General features: G+C 52.5%; 2 protein-coding genes across 3 annotated transcripts in view; one reads left to right on the forward strand and one right to left on the reverse strand.

Annotated features, from left to right (window-relative positions):
• The first annotated feature begins 9,348 nt into the window (after nt 1-9,348).
• LOC140470121 (coiled-coil domain-containing protein 115-like) lies at nt 9,349-16,041 on the forward strand. The gene is made up of 4 exons (XM_072566567.1): nt 9,349-9,463; nt 13,204-13,325; nt 14,069-14,269; nt 15,622-16,041. The coding sequence occupies exons 1-4, from the start codon at nt 9,393-9,395 to the stop codon at nt 15,735-15,737; spliced, it is 510 nt and encodes a 169-aa protein (XP_072422668.1). The 5' UTR covers nt 9,349-9,392; the 3' UTR covers nt 15,738-16,041.
• A 296-nt stretch (nt 16,042-16,337) lies between these two features.
• Nucleotides 16,338-20,499, reverse strand: part of LOC140470119 (histone-lysine N-methyltransferase SETDB1-like) — a 556,598-nt gene continuing 552,436 nt past the window's right edge. The window contains exon 4 of one of the 2 annotated variants that reach the window (XM_072566566.1): nt 16,338-16,842. In XM_072566566.1, the coding sequence (XP_072422667.1) occupies nt 16,538-16,842 (305 nt within the window). In that variant the 3' untranslated portion in view covers nt 16,338-16,537. The remainder of the gene's footprint in view (nt 16,843-20,499) is intronic. The other variant, XM_072566565.1, reaches the window with a different exon arrangement.

Consider the following 20,499-nt stretch of genomic DNA (forward strand, 5'->3'; position numbering starts at 1 on the left):
GAAGTACCAACCCAAACGTGGGTACACTGGGCACGCGCAACGTACCAGTGGTCGTCATTTCTCCAGCCTCCTTAGAGGAGCCAGAGGTGCATTGTGAACGTTACCCACTTTGTTGAACACAGGGCCGGTGAGCTACAGCGGCCGTAGGCTAGTTACTTTTATCTTGGTTGAGGGAAGCTGTTGTTGCTGACCATTAAGATCTCATGCAGCAGTCACCTGGACAATCATGGATTAATGAACGCAAGTCAACAGAGTCTGATCAAGGTCAGTTTACAGAGTTTGCTTGAGTTTTTCGAGAAGCTAACACACTGTTGGGTCAGGGTGATATCTGGTGGAGATAGTTTTCAACTTGCACTGGACAAAATGCCCCATAACCGGATTTTTTTTTGTTTTAAGTGTCACTCGTTCAGTGAATAGCAGCAAATGGGAGTAAAAGTTTGGCTGAGGAACGGGAGATGGAGGAAACGAGTGACTGACTCATCCAGAGTGGAGGGAGTTTGTCCTGGGGGGGTCACTGTAACAGCCCACTGCTGTTCTTGACCTCTCTGAGTGACATGGAGTTGGCCATGGGAGACACAATTTCAAAACTTGGGGGAAAATTCACAGACTTGGGATTCTGAAATCTGTTAAACCGCAAGGCAGTAGAGACGAGCAGGTTCAAATGGGTGGGAGAGTGGCATATGGAATTTATTGCAGAGACGTCTTTCAACTTGAGAAGAGGGAACACAGGACAGTCAAGTCAAATGAAGGCCACAATTGGAAAGGGGTGATTATGAAAGAAATGTAGGAGCAGAGGGTCCCGGGTGGTGTGTGAACAGAAATCGTTCAAGGAAGTAGGGCAAGTTCAAAGGCAACTTAATTTAGTATGTGGTTAAATCCTGGGCTTGAACAGAATGGAGAAAGTGAGGACCGCGGATGCTGGAGATCAGAGCTGAAAAATGTGTTGCTGGAAAAGCGCAGCAGGTCAGGCAGCCTCCAAGGAGCAGGAGAATCGACGTTTCGGGCATCAGCCCTTCTTCAGGAATGAGGAGGGTGTGCCAAGCAGGCCGAGATAAAAGGTAGGGAGGAGAGACTTGGGGGAGGGGTGTTGGGAATGCGATAGGTGGAAGGAGGTTAAGGTGAGGGTGATAGGCCGGAGTGGGGGTGGGGGCAGAGAGGTCAGGAAGAGGATTGCAGGTTAGGAAGGTGGTGCTGAGTTCGAGGGTTGGGAGTGAGATAAGGTGGGGGGAGGGGAAATGAGGAAACTGGAGAAATCTGAGTTCATCCCTTGTGGTTGGAGGGTTCCCAGGCGGAAGATGAGGCGCTCTTCCTCCAGGCGTCGTGTTGCTATGGTCTGGCGATGGAGGAGTCCAAGGACCTGCATGTCCTTGGTGGAGTGGGAGGGGGAGTTGAAGTGTTCAGCCACGGGGTGGTTGGGTTGGTTGGTGCGGGTGTCCCAGAGGTGGGCCTGGAGTGTCAAGGCAAAGGAGTAATGTGGAACCGGGGTACAATTTGATCCCTGTGGTGGATAGGTGTAACATGACAGCACAGGCTTTGAAGAGATTGCCAATAAAACGCCATGGAGTGCGATGCTGGAAAAGCACAGCTGGTCAGGCAGCATCCGAGGAGCAGGCGAGTCGACTTTTCGGGCATTAGCCCTTCACGCTCCTGGTGAGTTTATGCCCGAAACGTCGATTCTCCTGCTCCTCGGCTGCTGCCTGACCCCTGCTGTGTTTTTCCAGCACCACACTCTTCGATTCTGATCTCCAGCATCTGCTGCCCTCAACTTTCTCCCTGGGACACGGAGGAACGTTTAGATTGGATTAGATTCCCTTCGGCCCAGCAAGTCCACACCGACCCTCTGAAGAGCAACCCACCCAGACCCATTCCCCTACATTTACCCCTGACTAATGCACCTAACACTGCGGGCAATTTAGCACAGCCAATCCACCCTAACCTGCACATGTGGGAGGAAACTGGAGCACCCGGAGGAAACCCACGCAGACTCTTGAGCCGAGTAACCCAATTGTGACTTTTAAAAGCACGGTGGTCTGAAGATAATAAAATGCAGCTCTTTTGGGAGAAACACTTTGGGAAAGCATTATTCTGAGAATTACAAATTGCATTTCAGACAAACTTCATGATGAATAGTTGCAGAAGTTTGCATTTGAATTCATAATATTTGTAGGGTAGATCCCAGTTTGTAAATCCTGTCACACTGACCAACATCCTAGAAACTTGGCATTCCTCAAACTCCCAATCAATAATTAGAACACAGAACAGGCCCTTCAGCCCACGATGTTGTGTTGGCCATTGATCCTCATGTAAGATAAACCTAATATACGAACCCTCAAATTTCTGTCACCATTTGCATGTCCAGCAGTCTCTTAAATGTCCCCAATGACCTCGCTTCCACAACACGTCATTGTTGTAAAACCCCATTTGGTTTATTGATGCCTGTTGGGGAAGGGAATCTGCCAGCCAACACGCGGTCTGCCTATGTGTTCTTCTGAGCCTACAGTAACGTGGTTGACTAATCTGCCTTCTGAAACAGCTTACTATCCACTCGAATGGGCGGTGGGCAATAAGTCTGTGTTAAAAGTAATGAAGAGGAAGTCAGCAGGCAAAATAAGTTCTGGATTTTTATACCCCAGGGTAGTTAATAGAAAAAAAGAAGTCGAGGGTGTGCGATGCTGGAAAAGCACAGCAGGGTCAGACCGCATCCGAGGAGCAGGAGAATCAGGAATGAAGGGCTTTTGGCCCGAACCGTCGATTCTCCTGCTCCTCGGATGCTGTCTGACCCTGCTGTGCTTTTCCAGCACCACACACCCTCGACTCTAATCTCCAGCGCCCGCAGTCCTCACTTTTGCCTAATAGCAAAAACGAGGCCATAAAGCATTTCCCCAATTAGCCGGTAGTTGGAAATTTTTGTCAGTTGAGCATTTTTCTGACAGGTTAGGTGTTTAAAAACCACACAGAGAGAGGGAGAGAGAGAGAGAGAGAGAGAGAGAGACACAGACCGAGAGAGAGGGAGAGAGACAGACAGAGAGACAGACAGCGAGAGAGAGAGAGACAGACAGCGAGAGAGAGAGAGACAGACAGCGAGAGACAGACAGCGAGAGAGAGAGACAGACAGCGAGAGAGAGAGACAGACAGCGAGAGAGAGAGAGACAGACAGACAGCGAGAGAGAGAGAGAGAGAGAGACAGACAGCGAGAGAGAGAGAGAGAGAGAGACAGACAGAGAGAGAGAGAGAAAGAGAGAGACAGACAGACAGACAGACAGCGAGAGAGAGACAGACAGACAGACAGCGAGAGAGAGAGAGAGAGAGAGAGACAGACAGCGAGAGAGAGAGAGAGAGAGAGACAGACAGCGAGAGAGAGAGAGAGACAGACAGACAGACAGCGAGAGAGAGAGAGACAGACAGACAGACAGCGAGAGAGAGAGAGACAGACAGACAGCGAGAGAGAGAGAGAGAAAGAGACAGAGACAGAGAGAGAGAGAGAGAGACAGAGAGGTTAGGTGTTAAAAACCACAGAGAGAGAGAGAGAGAGAGAGAGACAGAGAGGTTAGGTGTTAAAAACCACAGAGAGAGAGAGAGAGAGAGAGAGAGCAGTCTAGTGTGGAGAGTATTGAACAGAATGGTTCCGGTCTGTAACTACTGTATCACCACATCCAACTGGGAGTGGGTTTATCCCTTGGGGATGCTCTGGAGTGAACCAAACTGCTGCTACAGGAACTTCCAGGAATTGCTGTTGAAGGTGTTTCCTGTCTGCATGCTTGCTCCGGACCCAGCTTCCCAAGGAGAGCAAAATTCACAAACCACGGCTTTGAGTGCTCCTCCTGTGACTTACCGCTTTGGATTTTTAAACCTTTATGACACTCTTTTATTTTAAAAAAAAATCAACCAATATCAATGACTTTCGCTTCCTTTGATTTGTCAGTCCACGATCTATCCCTTGCAAACCGTAAACCACAACTTTACAAACTTTACAAACTTTACAAACTTTACAAACTTTACAAACTTTACAAACTGTTCGTGTAATCCGTCCGTAGCCTCCCGATCAACAGCCTCCACTCGTCACTTTCGATCCTGCGGTGGCTGGAAAAGGCGCAGCAGGTCAGGCAGCGTCCCAGGAGCAGGAGCAATCGACCGTTCGGGCATCAGCCCTTCCTCAGGCTCATGCCCGAACCGTCGATTTCTCCTGCTCCTGGGAGGCTGCCTGACCTGCTGCGCTTTTTCCAGCCACCCATTTTTCAGCTCTTGATCTGCAGCCCTCACTTTCTCCTCCAGAGAGAAGAAGGGGGGGGGGGGCTGATCACTCCCTACCAAACTCTGGCTGCACTCTCAGTGCGACAAAGCCGCACAAAAAGCACTCCTCCTTTGACCCCCCTGTTTCAAAGGTTGTGAAACTGAGATTCATCGTTTTAACTTTCTAGTGTTGAAGCTCAAAGCATTTTTCTAAATGTCTCCATTTGATACCTTGTAGGACATAGAACATAGAACATAGAACAATACAGCACAGAACAGGCCCTTCGGCCCACGATGTTGTGCCGAACTTCTATCCTAGATTAAGCACCCATCCATGTACCTATCCAAATGCCGCTTAAAGGTCGCCAATGATTCTGACTCTACCACTCCCACGGGCAGCGCATTCCATGCCCCCACCACTCTCTGGGTAAAGAACCCACCCCTGACATCCCCCCTATACCTTCCACCCTTCACCTTAAATTTATGTCCCCTTGTAACACTCTGTTGTACCCGGGGAAAAAGTTTCTGACTGTCTACTCTATCTATTCCTCTGATCATCTTATAAACCTCGATCAAGTCACCCCTCATCCTTCGCCGTTCCAACGAGAAAAGGCCGAGAACTCTCAACCTATCCTCGTACGACCTACTCTCCATTCCAGGCAACATCCTGGTAAATCTTCTCTGCACCCTCTCCAAAGCTTCCACATCTTTCCTAAAGTGAGGCGACCAGAACTGCACACAGTACTCCAAATGTGGCCTAACCAAAGTCCTGTACAGCTGCAACATCACCTCACGACTCTTGAATTCAATCCCTCTGCTAATGAACGATAATACTCCATAGGCCTTCTTACAAACTCTATCCACCTGAGTGGCAACCTTCAAAGATCTATGTACATAGACCCCAAGATCCCTCTGTTCCTCCACCTGACCAAGAACCCTACCATTAACCCTGTATTCCGCATTCTTATTTGTTCTTCCAACATGGACAACCTCACACTTGGCAGGGTTGAACTCCATCTGCCACTCCTCAGCCCAGCTCTGCATCATATCTAAGTCCCTCTGCAGCCGACAACAGCCCTCCTCACTGTCCACAACTCCACCTATCTTTGTATCATCTGCAAATTTACTGACCCTCCCAACTCTGCAAGTGTGCTGTATCGTCAGTTCATATACCGCTGGCAATGTACCTCTGCAGATTTGTTCCGTGTACAGACCGTTTTTGGGGAAAGCTGCATAGAATTGAGGGACTTGGCTCGAAACGTCGGTCTTTTTTGTTTTGAGTTGTCCTCCTTTTAGCCTGGTACTCTGTAATCAGTTGTGGTTTAAGTTCTGGATGTCTTCATTGGTCATCGGGAAGGAAGTACTCTCTGACCAACGTCTGTCTCAACTTTTATCCGTGGAACCTTCCTTGCTTGTGCCAGTGGTCACGCTGGCTGTATTGTAACAGCAGCCTGGCTTCAAAAGGACTTCTTTGTGGATGTCTGTTGAGCACGAGTGGTGAGGTGTAACTGCAGGCTGTGCGTTATTTTTTTTATTATTTCAAAAATATACTTTATTCATAAAATGATGTGATGGTCTGTACATTTGATCATGCCATACATATGTCCACATTTACAAACACAGATTCGAATTTATCCTTGTCATTTACAATCCTGTGCATTTTTCAGTCTTATACATATATTTGGCTGAGGCATCAGCAGAGCCCCAAAAAACGTCCGCATGGGCCCCCTGTTCTTCTTTAGGCAGGCTGATCTTACACGGTGGTCTTTCCCCACCGCGCCTTGGCAGCAGCTGCCCCAAGCTTCAGCGCGTCCCTCAACACGTAGTCCTAGACCTTGGAATGTGCCAGTCTGCAACACTTAGTCGGGGTCAACTCCTTCAGCTGGAAGATCAACAGGTTTCGGACCGCCCAGAGAGCGTCCTTCACCGAGTTGATGATCCTCCAGGCGCAGTTAATGTTCGTCTCGGTGTGAGTCCCGGGGAACAGGCCGTAGAGCACGGAGTCCTGCGTCACGGCGCTGCTCGGGACGAACCTCGACAAGCACCACTGCACTCCTCTCCAGACTTCCTCTGCGTAGGCACATTCCAGAAGGAGGTGTGTGACAGTCTCGTCCCCCCCCCCCCCCCGCAGCGACTTCGAGGGCAGCGTGCGGTGCGGCAGAGAATCCGGGCGTGCACGAAGGATCTCACAGGCAGAGCCCTTCTGCTGTGCGTTATCATTTTAGTCAGAGGTACTAGGAAATTGAATGAGGGGAGATGGCTCATTGGTTAGAGTTTTCACAGGTCTGAAGTCTCCTGTGCTGTTTGTGTGAGGCTGTGGGGAGCGTATAAGAGTCTCAACTGCTTTCTGAGCTGTCGCGACAGGTGGATCTGGGGTGGTTGCGGGGCAACTTGACGGAAAGCGGGGTTTACTCTGGGTGCACTTGTGGGAGAGGGAGGCTTCACTCCGGCAGAAACCGCCATAACGTTGCCGAAATACTTAGATGCGCCCTTGCAATATGTCAAGGCAATATGGGACTTTGGCCAAGCGCTGGGAAGTAAGGATGAGAATAGTGAGGTGGTTGCTTTTGACCCCAGCACAGGCTGGATGGGCCAAAGGGCCGCCTGCTGCGCTGCAGACCTTTATGACGCTGGTAAACGCTGTGCGGGTTAAAGTTTGTTCCAGTGGGTTACAGAGCACCTTCGTGGAGATTAGAGCATGTTGTGAACATCCTGGAGATGACTGTTGACTACAAACTGGACTGGACTGGCTGTGCAAATACATTGGCTACAGAGGTTGGGACCCCTGCACCAAGTGACTCACCCCCTTACGCCCCCCCCCCAAAGCCTGTCCACCAGCTACAAGCCAGGAAGGTGACTTGAGTTATTCCTCACTTGTGTGACTGGGTGCAGCTCCAACGACACTCCACAAACTTGTCGCCCTCGACAAAGCAGCTGGCTGGAATCGACAGCACATCTACTCCCTCCGCCGCCAACGCTCAGTCGCAGCAGTGTGTGTACCATCTGTGTGATTCACTGCAGGGATTCCCCAAGGCTCCTGAGACAGCACCTCCTTAAACCCCCACAACCATCTTGAAGGACATGGACAGCAGATATACGGGAGCCCTGCAACTTCCCCTCAAGGCCACCCTGACTTGGAAGTGAATTAACCGTTCCCTCACCATCCCCCAGGTCAAAATCTTGGCGCTCCCTCCCTCTCTGATGTCATTGTAGTTTTGCCGACAGTACGGGGATTGTAATGATCCAGGAAGGCACCTTCTCGATGGGTGATAAATCCTGGCCCTGTCTGCGTTGCCACTCCCTGCAAGTGAATTTAAAAATAAATGATAATTCCCACGTCTCAACATTCTGTATCATTTTTGTTCCCACGGTCTTTCGTACTGCTCCTGGTGACTAACCTTGACAGTGTGAATACCTTGTTCCTAGTTACAAATCACCCAACACCAGGTTATAGTCCAACAGGTTTAATTGGAAGCACTAGCTTTCGGAGCGCTGCTCCTTCATCAGGTGGTTGTGGAGGACACGATTGTAAGACCCAGAATTTCTAGCAAAAGTTTACAGTGTGATCTGATTGAAATTATACATTGGAAAAAGACCTTGGTTGTTTGTTAAGTCTCTCATCTGTTAGAATGACTGTGATAGTTTCACTTCTTTCTTGGTGGGCGACATGGTGGCACAGTGGTTAGCACTGCTGCCTCACAGCGCCAGGGACCCGGGTTCAATTCCCGCCTCGGGTGACTCTCTGGGTGGAGTTTACACATTCTCCCCATTTCCTCCGGGTGCTCCGGTTTCCTCCCACAGTCCAAAGATGTGCAGGTCAGGGTGGATTGGCCGTGCTAACTTGTCCCCATAGTGCCCAGGGATGTGCAGGTTAGGGTGGATTGGCCCGTGCTAACTTGTCCCCATAGTGCCCAGGGATGTGCAGGTTAGGGTGGATTGGCCCGTGCTAACTTGTCCCCATAGTTCCCAGGGATGTGCAGGTTAGGGTGGATTGGCCCGTGTTAAATTGCCCATAGTGTTAGGTGAAGGAGTAAATGTCGGGGAATGGGTCTGGGTTTGGCGGGTCGGTGTGGACTTGTTGGGCCGAAGGGCCTGTTTCCACACACTTGTAAGTAATCTAATATATAAATCACAAAACCTTTTTTGAAAGTTACATTCTCCGGTTAATGTAGCAATTGGTATCCGCACAGGTAAGATGTTGAGATATTGAAGGTGTTAGCCCCCTGTGTTCCCTGTCATGTTTAGACCAGTTCTAATCTAAAAAGTGAGTTAAGAGTCTTACATGAATGCATGCAGTTCTTGAGCAAAGTACAATGTAACTCTGCAAGTACAAATTCGCCCCACATACACGTGTGTGTGTGTAAGTAAAGTTGTCCAAGTCTGTGAGAGGGTGCATGTGTGGGAGTGTGTGTCTCTAGGAGTGTGTGTGGGTGTACAGTGGTCACCTGTAGTGTCACATGAACCCAAGGTCCCGGTTGAGGCCTACCCTATGGGTATGGAACTTAGCTATCACTTTGTTATTCACTTTGTCCTCCCATGCTTTGCTTGCCACTGGCTATGTGTCTACAGCGTTAACTTTTTAACTAACACCCTGTCCCAGGGACAATCCCATTGACTTTGCCATGTCCTGTGGTTAAGGTCGACGAGGCCAAAGCGAGGACTGCAGATCAGCGTCCAGAGGAGAGCGGTGCTGGAAAAGCACAGCAGCAGCATCAGAGGAGACGGGCGGTTCAACGTTTCGGGCAGGTCGATGAGCTGATGAAAGGGGGCTCCTGCCCGAAACGTCGATTCTCCTGCCCCTCCGATGCTGCTGTGCTTTTCCAGCACCCCTCTAACCTTGACTGTGCACTGTGGTTACCAAGCTCCGCTTGGGTACCTTCAGTCTTCAGTGGAGGAGACCGCATGCATCCCTTAAGACGCACACAAAATATGGTTCTGGTACCTGCTGTGAAGTCTCGATGTGGCTTTGCACCACACTCTGACCTGCCTTCAGCCGTCTGGGAGTGTATGCACTCGGCTCCCCTCCCCCCCCCCCCCCCCCCCACTGGCATTGTGGGAGCGGTCTGACTGATGGAGGGGGGTCTGCTCCAGTCGCTCTCCGATTCTAACCCAAAGTCCCTCTTCCCTAGGGCTGGTTCTCGCTGTCCAAAGCTCGCTACTCCATGGGAAACAAATGGGTTTCGTCGTTGCAGTACGGACCGCAGATGGTGCCTTTGGCCCGCATCGACGTGAGGTAGGGTGTGGACGCTTATGAAGTTGACCCTTCCTTCGGATGCGGGGAATTTTCCGAAAGCAGGGTACGACGTGCCAAACCCGCAAAGGCCAGCCCTATCCCTACGTAGTTTCCGATTGCCCACCTGGGGTTTGCTGACAGTCTGTTTGGAAGCATCCCTTGCTAATGGATTGGGGTTCCCCGTTGGGGGATGCTGTCATGTCTGCAGCCCGTATCCTGTCTTGTACCAAGTTTCATTCACCTGTCTCCCGTCTGACCAGGTCCTGTTCCAGAAACATCCTCCATGTCCTGTGCTCCCCACCCTGCCCCCCAACTTTGGAATCTTGCCTATCCTTTAGGACCCTGTCAGCGTCTTCTGTTTTCCTCCAGTTGATCATAGCATAGAATCGCAACAGTGTGGAGGCAGGCTGTTTGGCCCGTCAGGTCCACACCGACCCTTCAAAGATTCAATGGTGTGCAGGTTAGGGTGGATTGGCCCGTGCTAAATTGTCCCCGTAGTGCCCAGGGATGTACACGTTAGGGTGGATTGGCCCGTGCTAAATTGTCCCCGTAGTGCCCAGGGATGTGCAGGTTAGGGTGGATTGGCCATGCTAAATTGTCCCTGTAGTGCCCAAGGATCTGCAGGTTAGGGTGGATTGGCCCGTGCTAAATTGTCCCCATAGTGCCCAGGGATGTGCAGGTTAGGGTGGATTGGCCCGTGCTAAATTGTCCCCATAGTGCCCAGGGATGTGCAGGTTAGGGTGGATTGGCCCGTGCTAAATTGTCCCCATAGTGCCCAGGGATGTGCAGGTTAGGGTGGATTGGTCGTGCTAAATTGTCCCCGTAGTGCCCAGGGATGTACAGGTTAGGGTGGATTGGCCGTGCTAAATTGTCCCCGTAGTGCCCAGGGATGTACAGGTTAGGGTGGATTGGCTACGGGGACAATTTAGCACGGCCAATCCACCCTAACCTGCACATCCCTTGGTACTACGGGGACAATTTAGCACGGTCCAATCCACCCTAACCTGTACATCCCTGGGCACTACGGGGACAATTTAGCACGGGCCAATCCACCCTAACCTGTACATCCCTTGGTACTACGGGGACAATTTAGCACGGGCTAATCCACCCTAACCTGCACATCCCTGGGCACTATGGGGACAATTTAGCACGGGCCAATCCACCCTAACCTGCACATCCCTGGGCACTACGGGGACAATTTAGCACGGGCCAATCCACCCTAACCTGCACATCCCTGGGCACTACGGGGACAATTTAGCACGGGCCAATCCACCCTAACCTGCACATCCCTGGGCACTACGGGGACAATTTAGCACGGCCAATCCACCCTAACTTGCACATCCCTGGGCACTATGGGACAATTTAGCACGGCCAATCCACCCTAACCTGTACATCCCTGGGCACTATGGGGACAATTTAGCACGGCCAATCCCCCCTAACCTGCACATCCCTGGGCACTACGGGGACAATTTAGCACAGTTAATCCACCCTCACCTGCACATCCCTGGGCACTACAGGGACAATTTAGCACGGCCAATCCACCCTAACCTGTACATCCCTGGGCACTATGGGGACAATTTAGCACGGCCAATCCACCCTAACCTGTACATCCCTGGGCACTACGGGGACAATTTAGCACGGTCAATCCACCGAGCCTGTCCATTGGACAGTACAGGCATTCTGTGAAATGAGTAATGATTATAACTGAAACTGCCCCATTTTCCCCCCAACACTCTCAGCGAGGGGGCCCTCACTCAGTGTCTGCCCCAGTCCCCCCGCCACCCCACCAACACTCAGAGTGAGAGGGTCTCAGTGCCACATCCACGAACCTGTGTCTTGCCTCTCCCACCTTTCTTGCTGAGGTCGATTCTGAACACAGCCGTTGGTCTGGCGCTGTGCGGGCTCTGAGCTCAGTCACCGTACTGAACGGTCTGTAACCTGAAGGCTCCACATGCCCCCACTGTGCCGATGCCATCAAGTCGGGGATCAGCCCTTGGTCCACTGCAGCTCGAATGATCCCTCAGAACTGACGTGCCATCCCGGTGAAGTGGGCAAACAGTTCCTCCGTGGTATTCTGTGGATGAAGGATGTCACGGACAGGGCCTGTGCAAACCCCACTATCGATGCAGTGTGTACCTGGTTCAATTGTGCTGCACCCTCTCTGGTTGTGCATCTTTGGGAGCTATCGAGGTCCGAGAGCTCGGACTGGGCTCCCTTAATATCTCCATGTCTGAGGTGAGTGTCGGTGGGGCAGTGAGTGAGGGTCCCCTCATTGTGAGTGTTGCAGACCGTCATTGAGGTCCCCCTTGACATTAGTACTTCTGTGATGGCTGGTGAGTGACACCCTCCTCGTTGAGTATTGTGCGTTTTGGACAAGACCAAACCCCCATCAACCTATTCAGAAGATAGTCTGGACCCTAACATTCCTTCTTTTAAAGGTACATGTAAGGTGTAGCATTCCAGATGTAATTGGATTGGTAAAGCTACCAGATTTAAAACAAAGCACGTGTTATTCATCCACTATAATTAAAATACAAGAGATGTACAGCGCGGAAACAACCCGTCCATGCCGACCCAGATATCCCAACCCAATCTAGTCCCACCTGCCAGCACCCGGCCCATATCCCTCCAAACCCTTCCTATTCACATACCCATCCAAATGCCTCTTAAATGTTGTAATTGTACCAGCCTCCACCACTTCCTCTGGCAGCTCATTCCATACACATACCACCCTCTGTGTGAAAACGTTGCCCCTTAGGTCTCTTTTATGTCTTTTCCCTCTCACCCTAAACCTATGCCCTCTATTCTGGACTCCCCCACCCCAGGGGGAAAAGACCTTGTCTATTTACCCTATCCATGTCCCCCCCCTCATGATTTTATAAACCTCTAGTTCTGGGCTCCCCCACCCCAGGGGGAAAAGACCTTGTCTATTTACCCTATCCATGCCCCCCCCCCATGATTTTATAAACCTCTATAAGGTCACCCCTCAGCCTCCGACGCTTCAGGGAAAACAGCCCCCGGCCTATCCAGCCTCTCCCTGTAGCTCAAATCTTCCCACCCTGGCAACATCCTAGTAAATCCTTTCTGAAGAAAAGGAAGAAGGTATTGGAATAACCTAACTCTGATGGAAAACTCAATAGTAAATCGTAACTATTTCTAATTAACTATTCCAATGTGGAAACATCCTGTAAACCGATCCTTGGGAAAAGGCAAATTCAGAAATCCGATTATGTGACATGCAGTTCTCCAATCCTGGAGGAACGAACATCAAAGGAAAACTGTGTGTGTGTGTGTGTCAAAGGAAAACTGTGTGTGTGTGTGTGTGTGTGTGTGTGTGTGTGTGTGTGTGATGACATCTTCTCACGCACCCCCCGCCCCCCCACAACAACTGCTGAAAGCGGGACTAAAAATCCTAGATCTGTGGGTGGGAACCCTACCACACCCGTTCAGGTTGCTTCTATTGTTCCAACGTTTTTTAAAAAAATTTCCCCAAAAATTTCACCTTCCAATAGACGGCTTTGCACCTGTCACCCAATCTCTCTCACAAAAGAAACCAGAATAAACGCATCTCTTGCAGCCACAGCATCGTCACGTGTGGAACCGGGTAGCGATTGCGGCCTCCTCCATGTTAGTGTTGTGGGATAGGGCCTGTGGAAAGGGTAGTCTGACTTTCGGTAAGTGCACGAAGCACCTAGTCCCGCAGGGGATTCATAATTCTGCTAATGTCGCTTCTTTGGCAGTCCGAACGAAGACGGTCACCGCAGCTTCAAAGTTGAGAGAGTGGACTCCGGGGAACGAACAAGGGCAGGAGGTGTCGAGGAAGATCAGAAGGAGGTACTAGAGGTTGGAGCCCAAGGGCAGGGTGAGTGTTCAGCTCAGCGAGACTGCAACCTGACAGCAGACCATGTTTCTGGATGAAATAAGTCTCTGCTTGAGCCCCTGGAATCCTGTCAGCCGTACAGTTTTACGGACTGTGTGTCTGCTGATGAGGGGGAAGCATTTAACCAGGGTTCAAACCGTGGTTATTTGTGGAATCCTGACGGTGCAGAATTCGGACCCAACAGGTCTACACCGACCCTCCGAAGAGTGACCCATTGCCCTACGTTGAACCCCTGACCACTGCACCCAACCTACACGTCCCTGAACAGTGGGCAACTCAGCACAGGCAATCCACCCCGACCTGCACATCTTTGGAGTGTGGGAGGAAACCGGAGCACCCGGAGGAAACCCACGCAGACACGGGGAGGACGTGCAAACTCCACACAGTCAGTCGCCCGAGGCGGGAATTGAACCCGGGTCTCTGGCGCTGGGAGGCAGCAGTGCTACCCACTGAGCCACCATGCCGCCCATTGCTATGCAGTGTATCCCGTTGAGAGGACAATGCTGTTGAACCCATCCTTGCACGCAAGGACTGGGATTGGGCCTGAAACTGGCAGCATTGTGATATGCGACAGCTTTCGTGTGGTGGAGCTAGTATTGAGACCAGGGCTTCACCTGACCCCATGCCAAGCAGTGCCAGGGTTTGGGCATGGGGGGGCGCAGCGTGGCTTTGCTGTGCAGGTGACTGGCGCCAACTTGACCTTTTTGGCCCGTTATCCCGTACAGTGCGAAGACGAAAGACCAGGTGGGGAGCCCAGGAGGGGCAGCGGCTGAAATCGGACGGTGAGCTGGCCAGTGACTCGCAGGCGTTGGAAGAGAGGCCGGCGGGGCACGGAGGCCGACACCAGCCCGGCCAGGACCCCCTCCGCTGGTTTGGGGTCCTCGTGCCTCGGAGCTTACGAGACGCTCAGGCAGCTTTCAAAGAAGGTACGGATCCCAACGCCCCCGATCCGTCAGGAGCTGGGAAAGGGGGAGAAAGGGGGCGGGAGATGAGGCTGGGTGAGGGGAGACGTGGTTGAGAGGCTACATGAGCGAGCGGGAAAATTCAAGTTGTAATTAGATTAGATTAGCTTCCCGACAGTGTGGAAACAAGCCCTTCGGCCCAACAAGTCCACACCGACCCTCCGAAGAGCAACCCACCCAGACCACTTTCCCTCCTCCATATTTCCCTCTGACTAATGCATTTAGCACGACAGGGACAATTTAGCACGGGCCAATCCACCCTAACCTGCACATCCCTGGGCACTACGGGGACAATTTAGCACGGCCAATCCACCCTAACCTGCACATCCCTGGGCACTATGGGACAATTTAGCACGGGCCAATCCACCCTAACCTGCACATCCCTGGACACTACGAGGACAATTTAGCACGGCCAATCCACCCTAACCTGTACATCCCTGGGCACTACGGGGACAATTTAGCACGGCCAATCCACCCTAACCTGCACATCCCTGGGCACTACGGGGACAATTTAGCACGGCCAATCCACCCTAACCTGCACATCCCTGTACACTACGGGGACAATTTAGCACGGCCAATCCACCCTAACCTGTACATCCCTGGGCACTATGGGACAATTTAGCACGGGCCAATCCACCCTAACCTGCACATCCCTGGGCACTATGGGACAATTTAGCACGGCCAATCCACCCTAACCTGCACATCCCTGTACACTACGGGGACAATTTAGCACGGCCAATCCACCCTAACCTGCACATCCCTGGGCACTACGGGGACAATTTAGCACGGCCTATCCACCCTAAGCTGCACATCCCTGGGCACTACGGGGACAATTCAGCACGGCCGATCCACCCTAAGCTGCACGCTGTTTGGATTGTGGGAGGAAACCCATGGCAGACACTGGGCAGGGGGAAGAATGTGCAAACACCCGAGGGTGGGATCGAACCCGGGTTCCTGGCGCCGTGAGGCAGCGGTGCTCACCACCGAACCAACCCTGCCATCCCTGACTGCTCAAAAACGCACAGAACCGAGGACGTTGGCAATCGGAAACAAAGGCGGGAATTCCCAGTGGAGCTCCGCGGGTCTGGCAGTGACTGCGGTGAGAAAGCAGAGTCGAGTCCGGCTCTGAAGAGGGTAGGTGGACACGAAAGGGTAACACTGCTTTCTCTCCACAGTTGCTGCCCGTCCTGCTGAGTCTTTCCAGTTTTGGTTTTGTTCCCCCCAATACTTGCTGCTGCTGTCTGTGTTACTTGCTCCCTGTTGATGGTTGTCCTTCTCTCTCCTTCTTCTCGTTTTTTTTCCCCATCTTTCTCCAGCGATGGAGCTCGCGGCTGAGGTGGCGACCTTACAGAGTAGCCTCGTCAGCGCCAAGGCAGAATACCAGGCCCTCCTGCGGCAGAAGCACAAACTCATTGGACCCCAGAGCGTGTGAGCGTTGCTTGGCTCTGCCCACGCCAGGCCAGAGGTCAGCCACCTTCAGGGAATGTCCCCCCCCCCACGTCAACCCCAAATCCGGTTAAACCGCGCCCATTCCAAGCAACATTCCGGTGGACCTCCGACTTTGTTAAAAATCTCCGTTTTCCCAGGTTCTGCTGTCTCGAGACGAGCCGGCGGGTGGCAGGGGAGTTGGGATGGTCCGGTGAGCACGCTGTAAACCAGGAGAGCGAGGAGGATCGTGCGATCATTGACGGCCATTTGCTTTGATCTTTTGAGAAAATAAATCCGGGTTGGCTTTGTGTGGACTACCTGGTGAGATTCTGTGCTGCGGGAATAGCTCTGGCTCTGTTCCAGACTCCGTGATTCTCCCCCCCCCCCCCCGCCCTGCTCCCCTCAGGGTGGTGGGAAGAGAGGTTGCGTCTGACCCTGGTGCAGCCAAGGCTGTGTGGAAGGGTGTTTAAAAATCAGCCACGTTCCTGCTCTCGATCACTGTCCAGTCACCTTCGCTGGACCGCGAGCGAGTGCGGGGGCTGCTGCTGTTGGGAATTGCGTGGCTGTGGTCATCGGAGGACCTTTTATAGAGGTTTACAAAATCATGAGGGAGGTGTGGGTAGGATAAATAGGCAAAGTCTTTTCCCCCTGGGGTGGGGGAGTCCAGAACTAGAGGGCATAGGTTTAGGGTGAGAGGGGAAAGATATAAAAGAGACCTAAGGGGCAACCTTTTCACTCAGAGGGTGGTACGTGTGTGGAATGAGCTGCCAGAGGATGTGGTGGAGGCTGGTACAATGGCAACATTTAAGAGGCACTTGGATGGGTATATGAATGGGAAGGGTTTGGAGGGATATGGGCCGGGTACTGGCAGGTGGGACTAGATTGGGTTGGGATATCTGGGTCAGCATGGACGGGTTGGACCGAAGGGTCTGTTTCCGTCCTGTACGTCTCGAGGACTAGGCTCAGCTGTGATATTCGCCCCACACCTGAGTAATGGAGGCGGACAGAGTTAATTCTCGGCTGCAGTCCAAGGAGAAGGTAAGTGAACTCTGGAATAACCCTTCGTCTTGGATCACTGACCTTTTTGATCCTGGTCTGTCCCGTCTCCACTTCTGATGTTATACGAGCATCCTCGTCTGCTGATTTAAGTACCCCCCCCCCCCAGCTGCCGCCTGCACCTCTAGGCTTATGTCATTCCTCTTTTCACTGAGTCAGAGCATCCCTGCAGTGTGGAAAGCAGACCATTCGGCCCACTGCGTCCACCCGAATCCTTGGAAGAGCATCCCGCCTGGCCCCACCCCATCCTTTTAACCCCTGCCTTTCCCGTGACCTTCCCACCTAAGAGAGAGAGCGTTGACTGCAGATCAGAGATCAGGTGTGACCTTGCTTCAGCAATGAAGATGCTGCCTGACTCACCCAAGCCTGAACATCCTCTTGGTAATGTAGATGAGCAGAGAGATCTCAGTGTCCATGTACATAGATCCCTGAAAGTTGCCACCCAGGTTGATCGGATTGTTAAGAAGGCGTACGGTGTGTTAGCGTTTATCGGGAGAGGGATTGAGTTTCGGAGCCACGGGGTCATGCTGCAGCTGTACAAAACTCTGGTGCGGCCGCACTTGGGGAGGATTGTGTACAGTTCTGGTCACCGCATGATAGGAAGGATGTGGAAGCTTTGGAAAGGGTTCAGAGGGGATTTCCCGGGATGTTGCCTGATTTGGAGGGAAGGTCTTATGGGGAAAGGCTGAGGGACTTGAGGCTGTTTCCGTTAGAAGGAGGTTGAGAGGTGACTTAACTGAGACGTATAAGGTAATCCGAGGGTTCGATAGGGTGGACAGGGAGAGGCTTTTCCCTCGGATGGTGATGGCTAGCACCAGGGGACACAGCTTTAAATTGAGGGGGTGATAGATACAGGACAGATGGCAGAGGGAGTTTCTTTACTCAGAGAGTAGGAGGGGGGCGTGGAACGCACTGTCTGTAACAGGAGTAGACTCACCAACTTTAGGGGGCATTTAAATGGGCATTGGGTAGGCACATGGGTGAGAATGGAATAGGGTAGGAGAGAGGGGCTTCAGATTGGTACCACAGGTCGGCACAACATTGAGGGCCAAAGGGCCTGTACTGCGCTGGAATGTTCTTTCCCTGGGCACTACGGGGACAATTTAGCACGGCCAATCCACCCTAACCTGCACATCCCTGGGCACTCAGGGACAATTTAGCACGGCCAATCCACCCTGACCTGTACATCCCTGGGCACTACGGGGACAATTTAGCACGGCCAATCCACCCTAACCTGCACATCCCTGGGCACTACGGGGACAATTTAGCACGGCCAATCCACCCTAACCTGTACATCCCTGGGCACTATGGGACAATTTAGCACGGCCAATCCACCCTAACCTGCACATCCCTGGGCACTACGGGGACAATTTAGCACGGCCAATCCACCCTAACCTGCACATCCCTGGGCACTACAGGGACAATTTAGCACGGCCAATGCACCTGACCTGTATATCTTTGGACTGTGGGAGGAAACCGGAGTACCCGGAGGAAACCCACGCAGACACGGGGAGAATGTGCAAACCCAGGGTCCCTGGCGCTGTGAGACAGCAGTGCTAGCCCCTGAGCCACCGTGCCATCCTTTATTGGGCCCAGAGAGACACTAGCTGTTTCAGAAATGGCTTCGCCCATAAAGACGTTAAAGTGGAGGGAAGCCATTCGGCCCGTCGAGTTCGGCCGCGCCATTCGGTGAAACGGTGGCTGCTCCGATTGTGCATTGCTCCGCCTCTCCTCGCCTCTCTGGATAACCCCCTCAATCCCAGTCTGGATGGGGTCAGCGGCAAACCCGACGGGCCGAGTCACCTGCCTCGGCGCTGTAGGGAGTTTGTGCCTCCTTACTGATTTTTATTTTTAAAACCTATCTCAGCCTTGAAACGTAACCAATGAGCCTGTCTCGCCCAGCCCTCTGCAGTAAAAACCTGATCACCCTCTGAGACTCCTGCTCCTCGGATCTCGTCTGCACCACATGGGCTTTACCCAGTGCCCCGCTCTTTGACTCTCGCCACCGTCTGAGAGGAGAAATTTCTCCTGGTCTTAAAGAGCTGACCCTTTACTCTTAAGATGACCTCACCTTCTCTGCGTTAAGTACCCGAAGAGCCTGCGTTTCAAAAGGATCTCGTCTCACTCTCCTGCAAGCTGAACTTGCGTGACCTCTCAAAGTCGTGACAGCAGAGCAAAGGGGCTCTGCAGTCCATCGCAATTTAATCCCATTTTCCAACACGCCATTTAAGGCAATCCCTCCACGTCTGGGATTGACTGAGTGAACCATCTCTGGGCTGTCTCCAATGCCAGTATCTCCCCCCTCCCTCCCCCCCCCCCCCGCTTACCTTTTCATTCTAACGTTGTCCCGAACAATGCTCGGGTGATCCAAAAGCCCAGGTACATTCCCATTACGGTTAAGATTAGATTAGATTAGATTAGATTACTTACAGTGTGGAAACAGGCCCTTCGGCCCAACAAGTCCACACCGCCCCGCCGAAGCGTAACCCACCCATACCCCACATCTAGATCTACATCTACCCCTTACCTACACTACGGGCAATTTAGCACGGGCCAATTCACCTAACCTGCACATCTTTGGACTGTGGGAGGAAACCGGAGCACCCAGAGGAAACCCACGCAGACACGGGGAGAACGTGCAAACTCCACACAGTCAGTCGCCTGAGGCGGGAATTGAACCCGGGTCTCTGGCGCTGTGAGGCAGCAGTGCTAACCACTGTGCCACCGTGCCGCCCACTAAGAGTCCTACAGGGCAGAGGCCAGGCCCCTTGGTCCCAACTGCTCCACAAAATGTCCGTTTCCCCACTCGCCCCGTTTGCCTGCACTCGGCCCGTATCCTCCTCGGGAGGGAGTGAAGTGAGGACTGCGGACGCTGGGGGATCAGCGTGGAGAGCGTAGCGCTGGGAAAGCGCAGCGGGATCGGGCAGCGGCCGAGGAGCGGGAGAGTCGGCGTTCCGGGCGTCAGCTCCTCATCAGGAATCGGGGTTTACGCCCAGAACGTCGATTCTCCTGCCCCTCGGATGCTGTCCGACCCCGCTGTGCTTTCCCAGCGACACCCTGTCCATCCTCCAAGTCCGTTAATATGCTCGCCTCAACCACTTCCACTGATAGCTCATTCCATATGTGTACCACCCTCTGTTTTTAAAGGAAACGTTTCCCTTCAGCTTCCCTTTTATTCTTTTCCCTCTAACCTTAAAACAGTTACATTTTATAAATCTTTACTCTTCCTCCTCGGCCTTCCTGTCCAGCGAGGAAGAGTCGACCCCCCACCTCTTCGTAATCCTTCTCCAGCGAGGCCATGTCCTCCCGGGCGTCCTGGAATTCCCCTTCCTCCAGGCCCTCCCCCCACGTACCAGTGCACAAAGGCCCGCTTGGCGTACATCTTGTCGAACTTGAGGTTCATGCGGGTCCAAGCGAACGCAATGGCGGTGGTGTTGCTCAGTTGACAGAGGGCCCGCTGCACCTTCGCCAGGTCGCCCCCCCCCCCCCTCCTGGTACCACGGTCAGGGGTCTGGTCGTTGATGCCAACCTGTTGGGTTGAAGAGAGATGTGTGAGCAAGTGCTTTGAAATCAGGCCCGTTGGTTTCTGTGCGGTTTTTTTTATCAGATTGGAGATTAATAAAGTTTATTGTCGCTCTCACCTGGCTGTTCCTCGGTTTCTGAGGCCGCATTCCCAACTCGAATTGGGTTTGCTGTCAGACGTGCCACCA

The sequence above is a fragment of the Chiloscyllium punctatum genome, chromosome 50 (assembly GCF_047496795.1).
Source record: "Chiloscyllium punctatum isolate Juve2018m chromosome 50, sChiPun1.3, whole genome shotgun sequence".
Classification (NCBI taxonomy): Eukaryota; Metazoa; Chordata; class Chondrichthyes; order Orectolobiformes; family Hemiscylliidae; genus Chiloscyllium; species Chiloscyllium punctatum.

Coding starts and splice junctions, on each gene's coding strand:
- LOC140470121 (XM_072566567.1), top strand. CDS start 9,393: ATGGGAAACAAATGGGTTTCGTCGTTGCAGTACGGACCGCAGATGGTG. Junction 9,464..13,203: donor TTGGCCCGCATCGACGTGAG/GTAGGGTGTGGA, acceptor CTTCTTTGGCAG/TCCGAACGAAGACGGTCACC. Junction 14,270..15,621: donor TCAGGCAGCTTTCAAAGAAG/GTACGGATCCCA, acceptor ATCTTTCTCCAG/CGATGGAGCTCGCGGCTGAG.